The sequence below is a fragment of the Martes martes genome (assembly GCF_963455335.1).
Source record: "Martes martes genome assembly, chromosome: 15".
Taxonomy (NCBI): domain Eukaryota; kingdom Metazoa; phylum Chordata; class Mammalia; order Carnivora; family Mustelidae; genus Martes; species Martes martes.
In genome coordinates, this window is record NC_137903.1 from 20,596,807 (window position 1) to 20,613,516 (window position 16,710).

At 39.6% G+C, this 16,710-nt stretch overlaps 1 protein-coding gene across 1 annotated transcript; it reads left to right on the plus strand.

Annotated features, from left to right (window-relative positions):
* Positions 1–5,001: 5,001 nt before the first annotated feature.
* On the plus strand, positions 5,002–8,330 carry RGS2 (regulator of G protein signaling 2). Its single transcript, XM_080824759.1, has 5 exons — positions 5,002–5,138; positions 6,167–6,268; positions 6,371–6,432; positions 7,001–7,167; positions 7,460–8,330. Exons 1-5 carry the CDS (start codon positions 5,029–5,031, stop codon positions 7,652–7,654), a joined length of 636 nt encoding a protein of 211 aa, XP_080680885.1. The 5' UTR covers positions 5,002–5,028; the 3' UTR covers positions 7,655–8,330.
* Positions 8,331–16,710: the final 8,380 nt, after the last annotated feature.

Here is a 16,710-nt window from a genome sequence, read left to right on the forward strand (position 1 = left end):
GGGCTTTCTTTTGATTCAACCCTTTCCACCTTAACAGGAGCATGCTACCATTGGAGCATCACCAAATAGTGGGTGCTAATAAAGCAGCAACAAGATGGGAAAGAGTCACCTAGAAAAAACTAGTCCTGCTGCAAAGTGATGCTGAAAGCCAGCCAGCACTACATCACTCAGGGCATTCCCCACAGCATCTGAACTTCCTTGCAAAGGAAGGTTGCTAGAATCACTTCCACTCTAAAGATAGGAAGCCTAGGCACAAGAAAGCTAAGCAATTTGCCTGAGGTCATAACTAAGACAGTGCCAGAACAGGCAGCTAACTGCAAATATCCCAGGTATGGACAAACCCTCAACCATCCTGTTCTCCTAAGGATAATTTATGAAAAGAAAAGCAAAATTATTTTGTCTTTTGACGTTGAGACTGTTATGAGGTCTGGGTCATTGGTTCACCATTTGAGACTTCAATATTTATGACAATTGTGTCAAGTTCAAACTGGTATCTCCTTGAAAGCATTGTCCTTCCAATGAATTTTATTAAGATTTGAGAATTTTTGTTCCAAAAATGTGTTTGGTAGAGAAAATCCACAAGATCTTAGTTCGTGATGAAGTAGCCCATGGTTCAAAAATTGCTGAAAACCAAAGTCTAAAATGGGTGAATACTTCCTACATAGGGATAATCCATAAACTGGAAATACCAATGCAAAGAGATCATTTATTAGATGAATTTGATTATTTATTAGCCCTACTCCTCTCTCTCTCTCTCTGACTCTGTGATTGGTATCATGTCACCTTTGAACTCATGTATATTATGAACCCAATATCCCAAAATTTAAAAAAAAAATTGGCAGGACACTTGACACTCTAATGATTTGACAAAATTCTGTGCACAGAAATTACAATCCTAGGCAGAAGAAATGCCAGGAAATAAATTCTCCGCTCTACCTCTGTAATTTATAGACAGTATGCTACCTATATAACTTATTTTATAACAAGGGATTTATAATCACTGCTCCCCCTTGAGATTCTGTGTAGTCCACGGTCCCAGAAGACAGCAGCAGCAACGGGCATACACTAGAAATAATTCACTAATGTAGACTTTATACAATTGCTCCTTTAAACTACAGGTCTAATAACTACAGAAACCTATTAGAGGCATTTCAATAAATGTTAGCATTTTTTTATATAGGGTGAGGGGAGAAAATAACATTGTGATGCTCCTGATGCTGGTTTTCAAAGAAAATCTAGTTGCTTTAGTGAGGAAGGGGGTTATCAAATTTATTAGGCCCTGTCTGCATTTGAAGTAGGACATACTTTATACCACGGATGAATTTAAGGCAGAACCATGGAAATACTCTACCTGGAATTATCAACACAAAGATTGGTAAAATGACTAAAACTCTATAACCCATGTCAAGTACTTGGTTGGAACTCTGATTCATTCCTGACCAAAACACTAACTCTCTCTCTCTTATCAGCTTCTGGGTATACAAATTACATTCTAAGAAAGACATTAATCATGATTTTAAAAACTCAGATCATATTAGAGGTGAAGGAAAGTATGGAATCTTGTGGGGTCATGTGCTCATTCTGTTAAAAAAAAAATATTTCACCAACTAAAGTTAAATGAGACCCCTCTCCCCCAAAAGAAAGAAAGAAAAGGAAAAAAGGACGGAAAGGAGGGAGGTAGGGAAGGAGGAAGGGAGGGAGAAAAGGAGGGACAGGTGTCATACATCTTCAAATATTATCAACAATGACAGTATGAATATTTTCATTTTTTTCCAATTATTCATCACACTCTTTGCCACATAGCGTTTAACTTCTTAGGGTTCCCCCCTTTCTTTTAAACTCACCACCAACTTAAGATTTTGGGGAGGTAAGCAACAGGTTTACAGCTTTTGTAAATTTAAGAACTAAGATATCTATTGACTGAAAAAAAAAAACAAAGCATGGAGTAATACACAGAATGATTCTTTTGTGTTTTTTAAGCATTTCTCTAGTTTCTTAAATTTCTAAAGCCTAAGTATGAAAGTTATTCTGTATAAACATGTTTAGCTAATAATAATTCATAACTTTTAGTAATAATGGCATACAGTGGTAAGAGCATATGGGGGAAGAATTGTGGCAGGGGAGACTTTTGCCTTCCATATTCTAATTTTGCTATGGCTAAAAACTTGTATTTTTTGTTTGCTTTCTTCTGTAATTTACTTTTTTTTTTTTTAAATACAAAAAGTTGAAGAACCACACGGAGAACCTCTACCACTAATGTGTTCAGAGAACCTCTCCAGTAGAGGGCATGGTAGATTCAACATTGAGAATGTATATTCTCAAGCAAACCAAACTGCGGTTTTGCTATGCAATATTTACAACTATTGCATTGTCTCTCCCTCCACCACAGAATGGAAAATATGTGTCATCTTAATATTGAGCAATCCCATTTACCTAAAAGCCACTTGCAACAAAAAGACAAAGGGAAGCCATTAAACACTGTAGCTTTTGCTTTAAATCTATGTCTGCTGCCTTTATCAAAGAGATTAACATGGCAACTGTTTGACTGAAAATTTTCTCAGAAGCCTGAAATAGGTCTTGCCTTAAAATCTTAAAATAACTCCTACAGAAATAATAAATCGTTACACATTCAGATTTATCAATTGACCTCATAATTTTCAGGAAAAAAAAATTTGTTGCCACTTGACATTAGCTGTCAATCCAAAACCGTTTATGAAAAAAATAAACAGAAACAGAAACACCTAGAATAGTCTGTATTTAAACCAGTTGCTTAGACGGATACATATATTTTCTATTTAACTTCCCTGGCTTAGTGATCCCTGAAAGTTTACATGGCAAGTTGTTTGTTTGTTTTCCTTATTTGTTTATTATCCAGAGAATACATATTAAATATCTATTATGAGCTTAAGACTTTACAAATCTCTGGGACATTATTTTGATATTTTAATAGCATTTACACATTTATAACCTAATTAACTCTGAGTTAATTCTTTAATGGTTTTTCTACCTTGGATAGCTATAATTCCTTTTTCACACATATGCAAATTAATAATGCCAAATTTCTGTGTGCCCCTCACATGAGTCACATAACATCTCATGAGATTGACAATAAAGGTACATTACTCTGAGTACAAATGAAAAACTGGGGCTCCAGGAGGTGTGATGAGACAATCTCAACAGTTACTTAGCACTTATTGGTTAAGCTGAGATTCTAATTAGGTCTCCAGACACAGGTCCAGCTCTCTCTCCTTGCTGTCTCTTTGTCAGAACTCCTGGACCTTCCACTATGAGTGAATTCTAACATCTGAAGTTCTAAGTAAATAATGTATTAAGGTTCACACTGGCAAAAAAAAAAAAAAAAAAAAAAAAAAGCAAGTGCCTATTTATCACACATATTTAATAAATAATTATTGAATAATCAGGAAGTGAAAATAGATGGAAATATGCGATGTTCTTTTACAGATAAAAGAGTATATGCATGAGAAAAATAGCATTCTTACATTTCACACACACGTTTTAAAGTACTTACTGCTGAAATCTAAATGACTTTCCTTTCCATAATAAAGTATGGCTATTCTCTTTAGTAATAATTGCCCATTTTACCCTACAAGTCAAACTTCGAGCTCCCAATTACTGGCAGCTCACTTTAAGATGCTAAACTAGTTCCGATGTTCTTGAAGCAGTTCTAATGCAAATCAGGGAGAATTTTGCAGCCTAATCACTACGTTGCTGTTAATCTTATTTTCTACTTAAATGCTTGACCGGGAAACCGTTTAAATATTACTGTACAATTCTGTTACCTGAAATCAAGTAATTGTGTGGAGATGATCTATTGTGGAGGTTCTCCGTCCTTCCAATTAAAACATTTAAAGCTGGCTACAGTAGAGATGATTTTTGAAGAAATAACAAACTTATTCAAGTAAACCACTAACGTCTCCTCCTCCTCTCTACCCTCCCCACCTCTCCCCTCTTTGCAAGTTATTAAGTGTTCTGGTAAATTCTACGGCAACCAGGAATGACTCATGAGGAAATCCTACATCCTTGCATTCTTAAACAAGAATGGCTCTGGCGTATTACAGTTGCGAGGTCTTGGTGTTTCCCTCTGTCTCAGCACAGGGCGATCTGTGATCTCTGTTTTGGAAGGAAAAGCAGCCAAGGGCTCCGGAGAAATAGCTTGCAACCCCACGGAGAGACCCAATCACGCATCCCTTGGTGATCAATAGGGCACACACAGTTAGAAACACTATGGTCTGATGAAGTCACTTTCTCCTGTTTCCTCCCTATTTATCATTCCTTCCGAAACGTGTTCAAGAGGCCCCGGCAAGCTGCGGAGTAGGTCACACCACCTGCCCCTGAATTGTCAGGGTTCCTGCCTTTCATCTTTTCCTTCCCCGCAAACTAAATGGAGTCGCAGATGAGGGTCTCCCAACCGCCTCAGTTTGCAAACCAAGAAATGAGGGGTGGGAAGAGCGCGAGCTCTCAAAAGGGGTGGGAGGGGGGACATCTTATTTCAAAATAAGGCAACTCTTCTCTGGTTCCCTACAAGCAAGTTTTGCCCGGCGGGGAAGCCGCCCTCCACTCCGCGGTTAGGAGCACGTAAGCGTGGAGGAGGGGAGCAGAGAGCGAGCGTCGGGGGACCCCTCTCCCCCTCCCGCCTCCGCCCGCGGCCAGCTTTGGCTCCCTCCCCTCGCCGGGGGCCGCCACTCCTTGAGAAAGGTCGCTGGCCGTCGCTCGCTGCTGGGCTTCTCTGTCTGATCCCACACCAAACCCCACAAGCCGCCGGGTCTGGCACGAGTGCGCACGAAGCAGAAGCCGCAGACGTCAGCGGGCCTCGCTTCGAGACCCTTCCGCAGCGCCCGTGACTGCCGCAGGCTGGGGGCTGACTCCGCCCCGTGCCCGTCTACAACCGACCAATCGGCGCCCTCTGGGGGCGGGACCGGCGGCCTGAGGCCCCGCCCCACCCCCTCTAATAAATGTGGCCGCGCACATTCTCTCGCAAACATCTGCGGCCCTAGCAGGAGGAAGATAATGCAAAGTGCCATGTTCCTGGCTGTCCAGCACGACTGCGGATCCATGGACAAGAGCTCCGGCAACAGCCCCAAGAGCGAGGAGAAGCGGGAAAAAATGAAGCGGACCCTGTGAGTATGGCTTCTCTCCCGCCAGTCCCTGCGGACCTGGCTCTCCGGGTTGCTGCAAACGTGATACATTCCGGCTCGGTGTTGATTGACATTAGGAAACCCTGTAACCTGCGCCTCTGCAGGGGGAAAAAAAATGTGGAAAAGGTCAGTTTGCTAAGTTAGGTTAAATCCGTGTGGTATGTACTGATTTTGTTACGTGAGCAAAGGAGTCTCAGTAGTTTAGGAATTGAGAAAATTTTTGAACTGGAGGCGGTGGTAGATGCGCCTGAGAAATTGCGGGTTGGCTTTTTGTCCCCTGCATTTACGGTAACATCGGAGAATCCTGCGGCCGAAGGGCATCCCCAGAAATGGTACCTTGCATTATAAGTTTTGATCAGCTTACACAGCTTCTGGAAGGAGTATTTTGGTTGGTTCAGATTATATTCGTTTTAAAAAATGGAACTGCATATCTGACCCACCAAAGACTGAAACAAATCCTTTATGTGCATCATCTGCTTAAAACGAGTGTTGTAGTTGGGGGTGGGGGTGGGGGGCTCAGTCACACACACACACACACACACACACACACACCTCCCTCCCTCACGGCTTCTAGTTTGGTCCAGAGCCTCCTGCTCTAGGGGAAATGAATGCTGACCGGCTCCAGGCAGTTCCACTGGAGGTTTCAAGTGTGAAATGTCTCAGAATTGTAATTAAGGCTGCAGAAAAACTGCTGCCTTTTGTGGGCCAGAAATAGCATCTGCCTTTTGAAGTATGCCAACTGAATTCATTTAACTATACTAGTAATTTTAAGTAGTTTTACTCTTGGTTATAAAAGTAGTATTTCTGTTCAGATGAATGGATGAAACTAATTGTGTTTGGCACATAGGTGCTAGGTTTAAATGTAAAATGCGTTAAGACTGACTTGAAGAGTTCCTGTTTTGTCTTATTTAGTTTGTAGCTACTGGGTGACTTTATTTGGTAAAAATGCCTCCAACTGCAGTAGCAATTTAAAATGTTCCCACTTAGTGAGTATCTTTTTTTTTTTTTAGATTAAAAGATTGGAAGACCCGTTTGAGCTACTTCTTGCAAAATTCATCCTCTCCTGGGAAGCCCAAAAATGGCAAGAAAAGCAAACAGCAAACGTTCATCAAGTAAGTTGAAAATCTTGTACTTAGAAATGTGAATCGCTAGCTGCTGTGCTGGAAAGAGGAACTGTGATGTGCACAAGCTAACCTGCAGACTTTCTGTTGCAGGCCTTCCCCTGAGGAAGCACAACTGTGGTCAGAAGCATTTGATGAGCTGCTAGCCAGTAAATGTAAGTTAACCTGTTGAATTTGATCCATTTCAAGTATCACACGTCTAGAAAAAGCTGTTCACACAACAGAAGAGCAGATTGCCCAAGGGGAATTCAGCTTTATAGTCGCTAAAATATAATGCCTATTTTTCTCCTTTATTTCCTAGTATTCAACCATGGAAATGCATGGTTTATTCACTGTAGATAGGAAAGAAAAACTAGCCAAAATTATAGTGGCAGTTCCTCTTCCTTAGGGTTGAATCAGCTTTTCCATTGCATACAATATTTCCAGGAGGTTTAGTTCCCAGAGAATTTAAGTTCTCGTATAAATATTTGCATTAATAGCAAAGTTAACTATTTATATTTTTGTAGCAGTGCACCAACTTAAGCATTTTGCCTACTAGCATCTTAGCCTTTAAAGAGCTAAATTGAGAGGATTACAGGTTTGAGTGAAATCAAGAAAATTTCTATCATCTAGAAATAATAAAATACAGGAGTGGGAAAATGGTAGTTCTGGAAAAAATTTAAGGAATTAATTGGTCACCCAGTTCACATTCTGTATGCTTTCTTTTTCCTCCTCCTTCTCCAGATGGTCTTGCTGCATTCAGGGCTTTTTTAAAATCTGAGTTTTGTGAAGAAAATATTGAATTCTGGCTGGCCTGTGAAGACTTCAAAAAAACCAAGTCACCCCAAAAACTGTCCTCCAAAGCAAGGAAAATATATACTGATTTCATAGAAAAAGAAGCTCCAAAAGAGGTAAGAGGGAAACAACGTTCTTCATGGCAGCGTATTTTGAACACTCTTAGCACCAACACAAAACAAAAAACATCAAATTAAATGAAAGGCCAGTGGACTAGGGGGGTGGGGAGTAAAATGGTTTTTAGAAACTAATTCTAGTTTTTAATTAGATTAATTTCATTTCTTAAGTGACCTGGCTAATGAAGCTTATCACACATTAATAGTTTTTGCTTCTTGTTTTCAAATATCATATAGGTACCAATCTCTAGTTCTGAATATGGAATAAACCCCTTTTTTTTTTAAATTTCAGATAAACATAGACTTTCAAACCAAAACTCTGATTGCTCAAAATATACAAGAAGCTACAAGTGGCTGCTTTACAACTGCCCAGAAGAGGGTCTACAGCTTGATGGAGAACAACTCTTATCCCCGTTTCTTGGAGTCAGAATTTTACCAGGACTTGTGTAAAAAGCCTCAGATCACCACTGAGCCCCATGCCACATGAGATGAGAAAGGGAGCCCAAAAGTGGAGGACATTTCATTTTTTTCCTAAAGGGAAAGGCTGTGACCTGCCAAAAAGACTGACCTTGAATTTAGCCTGGGTGTTCAGGAAACATCACTCAGAACTATTGATTCAGAGTTAGTGCATCAGGAAGGTGGTAACTGTCTAGGAGAAGCTTGTATTGGGACAGCTTCCGTAGCTGTGTCCAGGACACAGGGAGAAAGTGGTCTACATGGTGTGTCTCACACTGGGAAGGCAGAAATAGGAATGTGAGACCCCAGGGTATGATGTGATACTGTTGGTCCAAAAGCATTTAAAAATCAATAGGTCTGGGATTATGTGGCCTTAGCTAGCTGGCTGTATATCTTTCCCTAAATCAGTCCATGTTACCACATAGTGGTTTTAGTTTTAGTTATTTAGGAGTAAGTAATGTTAAAATGTTTACTGTGTGCAAGGGTGTTGAAGTTCTTATGACTACAGATCATCAGTACTGTTGTCTCATGTAACACTAAAACTGAAACGGTCTGTATTTGAATTGTTAAGTGGTGTAATAGAATGAGTGCTGTCATGTAGGAAACTACATTGTCCCTGATGAGTGCCAAAAACTGTCCTGAAGGCAGCTAAACTTTGACGTGGTCTTTGAATACATTTAATAAATTTATTTTGATAAATAATGTTGAATATTTGGTTCAGATGTTTGGGGTTTTTGTGGGTTGTTGGAGGAGAGGGGATTGTTAAACTGGAAATATGCCAGATACAAGGGAAACCTCTTTCCAGTAATCAAGAGTATCCTAGGTGATGTGCCTGTTCCATAAAAATGGACAGTGCTCAGAAATGAGAAGTGATAGGAGTATGCCTTCTCTGCAGTTACCTCTTTTTTAAACCTAATAAACATTATGAAGGCCAAGAGAAGTCAGACCACCTCCTTAAAACCACTTTGGGGTCAAACTTTCTAATATAAACTTACAAAAAAAAATCAGGCTTATTGTTAATAAAAACAAATAAACAAAAATGACCTTAAAGCCCTTCATGGATATCTACTAAAGACTAGCTAAGTATAAGAAGTAAAATAATAGGGGTGCCTGGGTGGCTCAGTGGGTTAAGCCTCTGCCTTCAGCTCATGTCATGGTCTCAGGGTCCTGGGATCAAGCCCCGCATTGGGCTTTCTGCTCCGCAGGGAGCTAGCTTTCCCCTCTCTCTCTGCCTGCCTCTCTGCCTACTTGTGATCTCTCTCTGTTAAATAAATGAATAAAATCTTAAAAAAAAAAATTAAAATAATATAATCTAGACAAAGCACCAGAGTAATTCATACAGCTCTGCTTCTCTAATGAAAAAGAAAGCCAAATAAGGTGAATGTAGGACTGCCTTTTATATTTCCCTTGGTTACTACTTCCCCCACAGGGTGCAGACATGAACTTCCAAGATGCATACCCGAAATTGGTCATCTCCATGATCAATACAAAAATCAGAATTTTCCTGATTCTACTGCCTTCATTTGGCCAATAAAGAATCTGGTAGCTAATGATGAAGGCAAAAGAAGCACACTTTTGCTTCTTAAACTTAATTTAGGAATGTGCTTTTTTTCCTAGTTGAGAGTGAGAGGCCTTGAATCTGTTATTTTTCAAACTGGTTATTTAGAAAAGGAATACTCTTCTCCAGGAGGCTTCTTTCCCACCCTCCTTGATTACAGTCTTAAAAAGGAATGAGAGCCCTCATCTCAGATTTGCAAGACCTGAGCTGAGGTAATAATTGCTCATAGCTTTCTGACCTCGGAAGTCCATCTTCCCTAGTTTCTCAATGTACACCTTCCCATCGATCCCACTGCCCATGAGGTAGTAAGGGGCTTTAGAAATTGTAAATGACTTAAAAAAAAAAAAGCATCCTGATTTGCCAAAAGAAATTGACAGGTGCCTGGGTGGCTCAGTGGGTTAAGCATCTGTGTTTGGCTCAGGTCATGATCCTGAGGTCCTGGGATTAAGTCCCATATGGGGCTCCCTGCTCAACAGGGAGTCTGCCTCTCCCTCTACCTCTTCTCCTGCTTGAGCTCTCTCTCTCTCTCTCTCTCTCTTAAATAAAATCTTTAAAAAAAAAAAATTGACACCACTACCCCCATAGTTTAAATACTGTTTTCATTGTTTTGCCACTAATTTTCATTTTAGCCAAAGTGTCTGGTACCAACAGGCATAAGCTCCATGAAAGACTGCCTCCTGCACTCCTGCATTGCCAGCAACCAGGATATCACCAAACAGGTGCTCTGTAAATAGTGGTTGAATCAATGAATTCTGAAGGGTTATTGACAGAGACATTTCTTAAGAGAATAAATATGTCAGGTCTGCCTATGCCTTAATTTGGAAAGGTTTTGGCCAACAGAGAAACTCAAAGAGTCATGCCATATATTTCAATTCATTACCAAGTCCTGTTTATTTTAGCTCAAATATATTTCTAGCCCACTTTCCATGGCCACCCTCATCAAAGATGCCAATATCTGATACATGTCAAGACTCCCCTCATTCTTACCCCTACCTCCATGTGCCCCCTGCTTTTTAATTCTGGGAATCCTTTTCAAACATAAGCTTGATCTCGTCTCTTGTTGCTTATAAACCCTTGACAGGTTTTCCAAACAATTAGGATAAAGACATTATCCCTAATATGGCCTAGCACCTGCACAGTTTGAACCCTCCTTCCACTCCAACCTCGTCTTTGCCACATTTCCCCAGCTCTGCTGGCAACACTGACCCACTTCCGTTCCCACTGCAGGTAGCATGCCCACTGGTCCACAGAGCCTTTGCACGTAATAGTCCCTCTGCGGGGAATGCAGTTCTAGTTCTTACTCATCATTCATAAATCAGTGCAATTGTCACTTCCCTAGGGGAGCTTTCCCTGACCTCCTTATCTAGGTCAGATCCCTTTTAGACATTCTCATAACACCAGATTCTCTAATTTAGAGCGTTAATAGAATTCTCATTAATTGGTACAATTATTTGATAATCCTATGACTCCTCCCCCAGACTGTGGATAGTACAATTTGAGGGCAGTATCTTTTGCTATTCATTGCTGAATCCCAACACCTAGCACCTTGCCTGACACACACCGGAAGCGACATAAATCATTGCTGAATAAACGAACGAGTATTAAAAGTCTTATAAATAAATTTTGATGAAACAAGTATCTACCAATGCACAAGGAAATAGTACAAGGTTTTAAAAGGCACATTGGCTCAAATGTCTGAAAGTATCTGCAGAGTTTTTCCTTTGGCAAAAAAATAACTGCGTCTTACTCAGCATGTTCTCTATAACTTTTGGCCTTTAATAGAAGAAGAGGTCAGATTATAGTAACAAAAAACAAGAGTTTCGACTTTTTCAGGGCCGCTAAAAGCACAGGCTTTATTCAGGTGGTATTTTCCAATGTTCTCTAGTGTGGAACAAACAGAAATAGATTGAAGATTAGAAGCTACATACCTCCGCAAATAAATATCACTTAATGCTCCAGATTCTCCGGGTTCATACATTTAAGATCCACAGTCTATTCATTTTGATAGTATTTCACTTTTTCAAAGATTTCAAGCTCAGGAGCATTTCAAAATACAGCAATTTCTTGCAGTCCCACTGAAAAAAAAGAATTGCATATTTTCTGCCATGTGAACATAGGGAGGCAACAGATGAGTTTCAATAACGTGGTTTAAAGCGATCACTCAAAATTTCATAGGAAATGGGTCTTTGGTAGAGGGTTTGTTTGTGTGTTTGTCTGTTTTACCACGATGTTTGATCAGGGCCGGCAGGGAGTCTCTTACGGCTGGGGTGCATTGTGCATTTGGACTTTAAGAAAGCCCCACCCTATACCAGGCACTAGCCTGTTTCTAACTTTGTTTTCCTGTGTTAGTCCCATCACAGATTTAAAAAAGGAGTTAGTCTGACTTAAGGGACTTCGCCACTATTAAACAGTGAGCTTTGACCTTCACGGAGATTTCTGTGTACTGGCTTAGATGCCTTTTGACAACTCTGGAAAACAAGTTTTCCTGTTGTTGTCAATGGCAAGGAGACGAGGTTTATTTTTGGCATTCTAACTAAAGAGTAGGGCGGAGTTGCTTGAAGTGACAATAACAGCCCAAAAGAGTGTCTCCTGTAACCTGAAGGGCAAAATAAATAAATAAATAAAAGGGATCACTTGTCGGGTAAGAGGTCCATTCTAGCTTAAGGTGACAGGATTCAACAAAGTTCTGATATTAGCCATTTGGGGCCCATGGTCCAGCATGACCAGACCACACTGTGTGTGGAGAATAGAACCCAGCATGGGTGTAGAAGCGAAGCCCAGGACCAGGTGATAGAAGGTTTTTGAATATTAAAAGTTGGGATTTTATTCTGAGGCAACAGACACCAATCTCAACTAAAATGTACAAAAATAACTTGGCAGCAATTTGGAGGATGAATTGGAGGCAGGGAGATGAGCTAGGAGACTGCACTAATAGCCCAGACAAGAAATGCCATGCGCCTAAACCAGGACAATGCCACCCAATAAATAATTCAATGTGACAATAATAGATTATACATCACCTACGCTATGCAGAACACAAGTCTAGGCCATGGAGGAAATAAATATAAAGACATGTAAGATACACAGCTTGTCCTCCAAGAGGTGCCCATTAAATATCTCACAAAATAAGGGGCACCTGGTGGCTCTGGTCAGTGTCTGACCCTTGATCTCAGCTCAGGGCTAGATCTCAGGGTGCGGAGTTCAAGCCTCACATTTGGCTCTGTCCTGGGAAGGTAACCGACTTAAAAAATAGATATGGCTTACGGAATAATGTACAAAAGTTAAAACATCAGGTGGGCTATGATTGGTGATTAATTACCAAAAGAAAAATGCAAATACTTTTTAGTTAGAATCTGTCAAGGAACAAAGTAAAGCGGCGTTTTTGATGAGATTTAAAGAATGAGTAGATTTAATAAGGATGGAGGGGAAAGTACTCAGGGTGGAGAAATGGTTTAACTCAAGGGGAAGGTAAGATTAGGTCTTGTATAGTACTGTGACATTTTTGTAGGCAGATAGTTTCTGTGAGGATGTATATTTGAAAGCTGTTTTGTTGATTCAATTTTTTGGCAAACATTTACCAGGGCTTCTCTGGGCAAGAAAGATGTGAATCTTCCTTCAGTGTATCCCAGGCATCTTTCCCTTCTCCTCCTACAGCCAAGCTTACACACCATGGTTGTCATTCCCTCCCCTGGACCTGGGTAGACCTCAGGTTCTGTGTCCTGCTTCTAATTCATTCACTAGACTGCCACTTGAACATTGATGTCTTCACATCACTCTTCCGACCAGAAAATATGCAAACTCTCTGGTATCTCCCAAATCAGAGGAAACTCCAATACCTACAGATAAAAATTCTTTGGTTTTTTCTGCCTATCCAGTCTTAGTTTCACCATCCAGAAGCAATCAATGCTGGATTCTCTTATTGTTCCTGAGATACACTATTTTTCTCCCATTATTAGATCAAATTATCCCCCATGTTTAGAACTGCTCTGCCTTCCTTTAACTCATTTCTCAAGGCTCAGATCAAGTTTCGCCTCTATGAAAGGTTGTCAAGGGTGTGTCAGTCTTATCTTCCAACTAAATGGTCAATCACGGTACCATTTTGGCTTATTTTACTGAACTTTCAGAGTAATTATAAGGTTCCAAACATGAAGGATACGCAGTATCCATTGGTCATTGATTAACTGATCAGCTCATTGATTGATTCCCAAACTCTTCCATAAAAATGCATGCAGTGAAAAAAAAATTACAAACAGTGATATAAATGATTTCATTTAAATTTGCTAAACTCATTCGTAAAAAAAATTTTTTTCAGGAGTCTGCAAAGCTTTTTATTTTGGCTCTACATTTTTGCCTTGCAAATTTAGAGGGGGGAAAAAAACTAAACTATGTGGATCTTGGATAGGATCCTAACATTAGATTTTCTGGAATCCCAAGTTAATCTGATATTTATATGGTTTAAAAACTGCACTGACCTATATGGAAACTTCCCTTAGGAGTGAGACTTGTGTGTTTATTTAGCTGGTGTGTAACTTAGACATGTACAGACGTCATATCAAAGTCAAAATAATGAAAAAGAGAGAAGACCCAAATAGGAAAGTGAGAACAAACTATCTGCTGCCGTCTGCAATGGGGTAAAAAGTAACTTGGTGTTCTTGGTTGTTGTTTTGCCTTTTTTTCTTTTTTAATGCATTTGCAACTTCCAATCTCAGAGGCCCATTCCACTTCCATTGCAAACGATTCTCTCAGTCTTTAGCTTCAGAACACAGCCACAGATTTTCTATAATAAGTGCATTTTGAAACTGCAATACTAAAACACCAAGAAAATATGCAGTTTACATGACCTGTGCTAGAGTCTGAGAAAAACCAGATAGAAAGCTTTGCTTTCACAAGCAGGTGGTGCTTGGTTGAACTTTGCCCTTTCGCACGGAAGTTTATGACGTTAAATCTCCATTTGGCACAAACCAGTGCATTCTCATACAGAGTGATTTCACAGAAGTGGCCATTGAGCATGGTAACCTCAGTGTCCGGACTTAAAGTTCTACCCCTTTCTTAGTTCTTCTACTTCTGTTTCAGATTCCAGAACTTTGTAAACCCTGTAACATTCCACAAAAGTGCAAGTAAGATGATTAACGTTGTAGGACAGCTAGTAACAATAATTTCAAAAATACTTTTGGTCTTCATACAACTATTTTTAGAAAAAAAGTCAATAATCCATCTACTACTGAAAATGTTAATATTGATGAAGTATCTCTGAACTTTGAGTCATTTTTTTAAAATCCAGAGAATGTAGAAAGAGCCCAGAAACAACATTGAAGATAAAATCAGGAAAGTAGTGCTATCCAGTAAAAAAGTAATATGCCACATATATAATTTTTAGTTTATATTTTATAGCCTCATTGAAAGGTGCAAAATTTTTAGTTTTATGGCTGCATTAAAAGATGCAAAAAGATGGGGCACCTGGGTGGCTCCGTGGATTAAAGCCTCTGCCTTCGGCTCAGGTCATGATCCCAGGGTCCTGGGATGGAGCCCCACATCGGGCTCTCTGCTCAGCAAGGAGCGTGTTTCCCTTCCTCTCTCTCTGCCTGCCTCTCTGCCTACTTGTGATCTCTGTCAAATAAATAAATAAAATCTTTAAAAGATGCAAAAAGAAACAAATGAAGTTTATTTGAACAGTGTATTTTATATAACCCAGTATACTCAGAATAGTACGTGTTTCATATAGTAAATTATTAAAGAGGTATGTTGTATATTTTTTTCTTATTAAGTCCTCAAAATTGAGTCTTCAAATTCAGTTTAATTACATCTGATGTGTGTTTATACTTACAGCATATTCAAATGCCCACTAGTCACATTTCAAGGGTTCAGTAGTCCTTATTGGACCTCATAGCAATAAAGGTTGAATCTAGATGATAGATCACAAACCAAAATGAATTTATACTTTCTTATTTTTTTCCAAAGCCCGAATACATTTCATAGCCAGCATTCTCAAAATTCTTCACCACCATGTTGCCTTTAATTGGGAAAAGTATCTTCTATTTCCCGTACGAAGGCAATGAAGCTAGATTGTCACAATTCAAATGCCAACTCTCTTACTTACTGTGTGACCAAGCATGGACATATTATGGAACTTTTTTTGTGAAGTTTTACCTATTTAAATAATCTCTACCCTCAACATGGGGCTTGAACTCATAACCCTGAGATCAAAAGTCACATGCTCTTCCTACTCAGCCCCAGGCATGAACAAAACTGTCTCTCAAGTAGAAAGCAGAGGAATAATAGACTGCCTTACAGGTTTTTTTGTTCTTTTAATTTTGTTTTAAATAAATGGATTGATACATGCAAAATACTTACAGAAGTGCTAGCAAGCAATGTTTAGTAATAATATTATTTATTTAAGAGTTACCTATTAACACTGCTTTGCATCATTTTCTAGACAAAAGTATTGTCTAGTTCAAAAGCTATTGTTGACTGGAAGACCACTAACTCAGTTAATACGAAAACCCTGACTTGAGTGAGTCAGTTTCTCAAAATAACTGACTCCTGTGCTCATTATAATTTTTTTTAATTTTATTTATGTTTTATTTTGTTTTTAAGAGAGTACAAGTGGAGGGAGGGGTAGAGGGAGAGAGAATCTCAAGCAGACTCTGTGCTGAACTCCAAGCCCAATGTGGGGCTTGACCCCACAACCCTGAGATCATGAGTCAAAATCAAGAGTCAGATGCTCAACAGACTGAGCCACCCAGGTTCCCCTAGAATTATTAGAATTAGAATATTGCTTTCATGCATTCAACAATATTCATCCAGGTACCCAGCAGAGCAATGGACAAGATCTATGATCCCTGCCATCAGGAGAACTTTAGCTTCGATAGATTGTTCTCAACCCTGTATCTTTCATTTCATGGGTCTTCAGTTATTATTGATATGATTTAATATAGGCCTTATGTTAACATATGTTATCCTTGCTTACATCTAGCACTGGGATGACGTCATCCGCAAGTATTAGAAAACTCCAATCAAACTGGCATGAAAATATACAAATTCAAAGCTAAGGTAAATACCAATCCTGGTGCACCCTGAGCTCCTGCTGTTATCCGGCATTCCCTTTCACTCGGTCCTCCTCTCTACTTCAGTTGTGTCAACACAGTGGCTTCCATCATGGTCACAAAATGGTTGCCATTAACAAGGATAGCAATGGACACCAAAAGATTGCTCCTCCAACAATAGGGAAAAAGTTTATTTCTTAAGTCTAATTAGATCAACTTGTCACAGTCCATAGAAGAAATCATAAACGGATTGGCTTAACACTGGGTTTTTGAATGATCATGGGTCAAGGGTATGGAATCACCAGGATCCAATAAAACTCTTTAGTCTAGAAGTGAGATCATGCCTAAGGAAGCAACAGGTAGCTGAAACAACTTGAGGTTTTGTTAGAAAGGAGGAGCTAAAACTGTGTGGTCAATTGGCAACGTCCATTACACAATGCTGAGAGGAACTTGTTTTGGTATATTGTTCCGAAGTGACAGAAGAGA

What these genes read in the sequence shown, in the direction of transcription:
- RGS2 (XM_080824759.1), top strand. Translation starts at nt 5,029, where the DNA reads ATGCAAAGTGCCATGTTCCTGGCTGTCCAGCACGACTGCGGATCCATG. An exon ending in GAAAAAATGAAGCGGACCCT is followed by an intron (nt 5,139 to 6,166) that starts GTGAGTATGGCT and finishes TTTTTTTTTTAG; the next exon opens with ATTAAAAGATTGGAAGACCC. An exon ending in TGAGCTGCTAGCCAGTAAAT is followed by an intron (nt 6,433 to 7,000) that starts GTAAGTTAACCT and finishes CTCCTTCTCCAG; the next exon opens with ATGGTCTTGCTGCATTCAGG.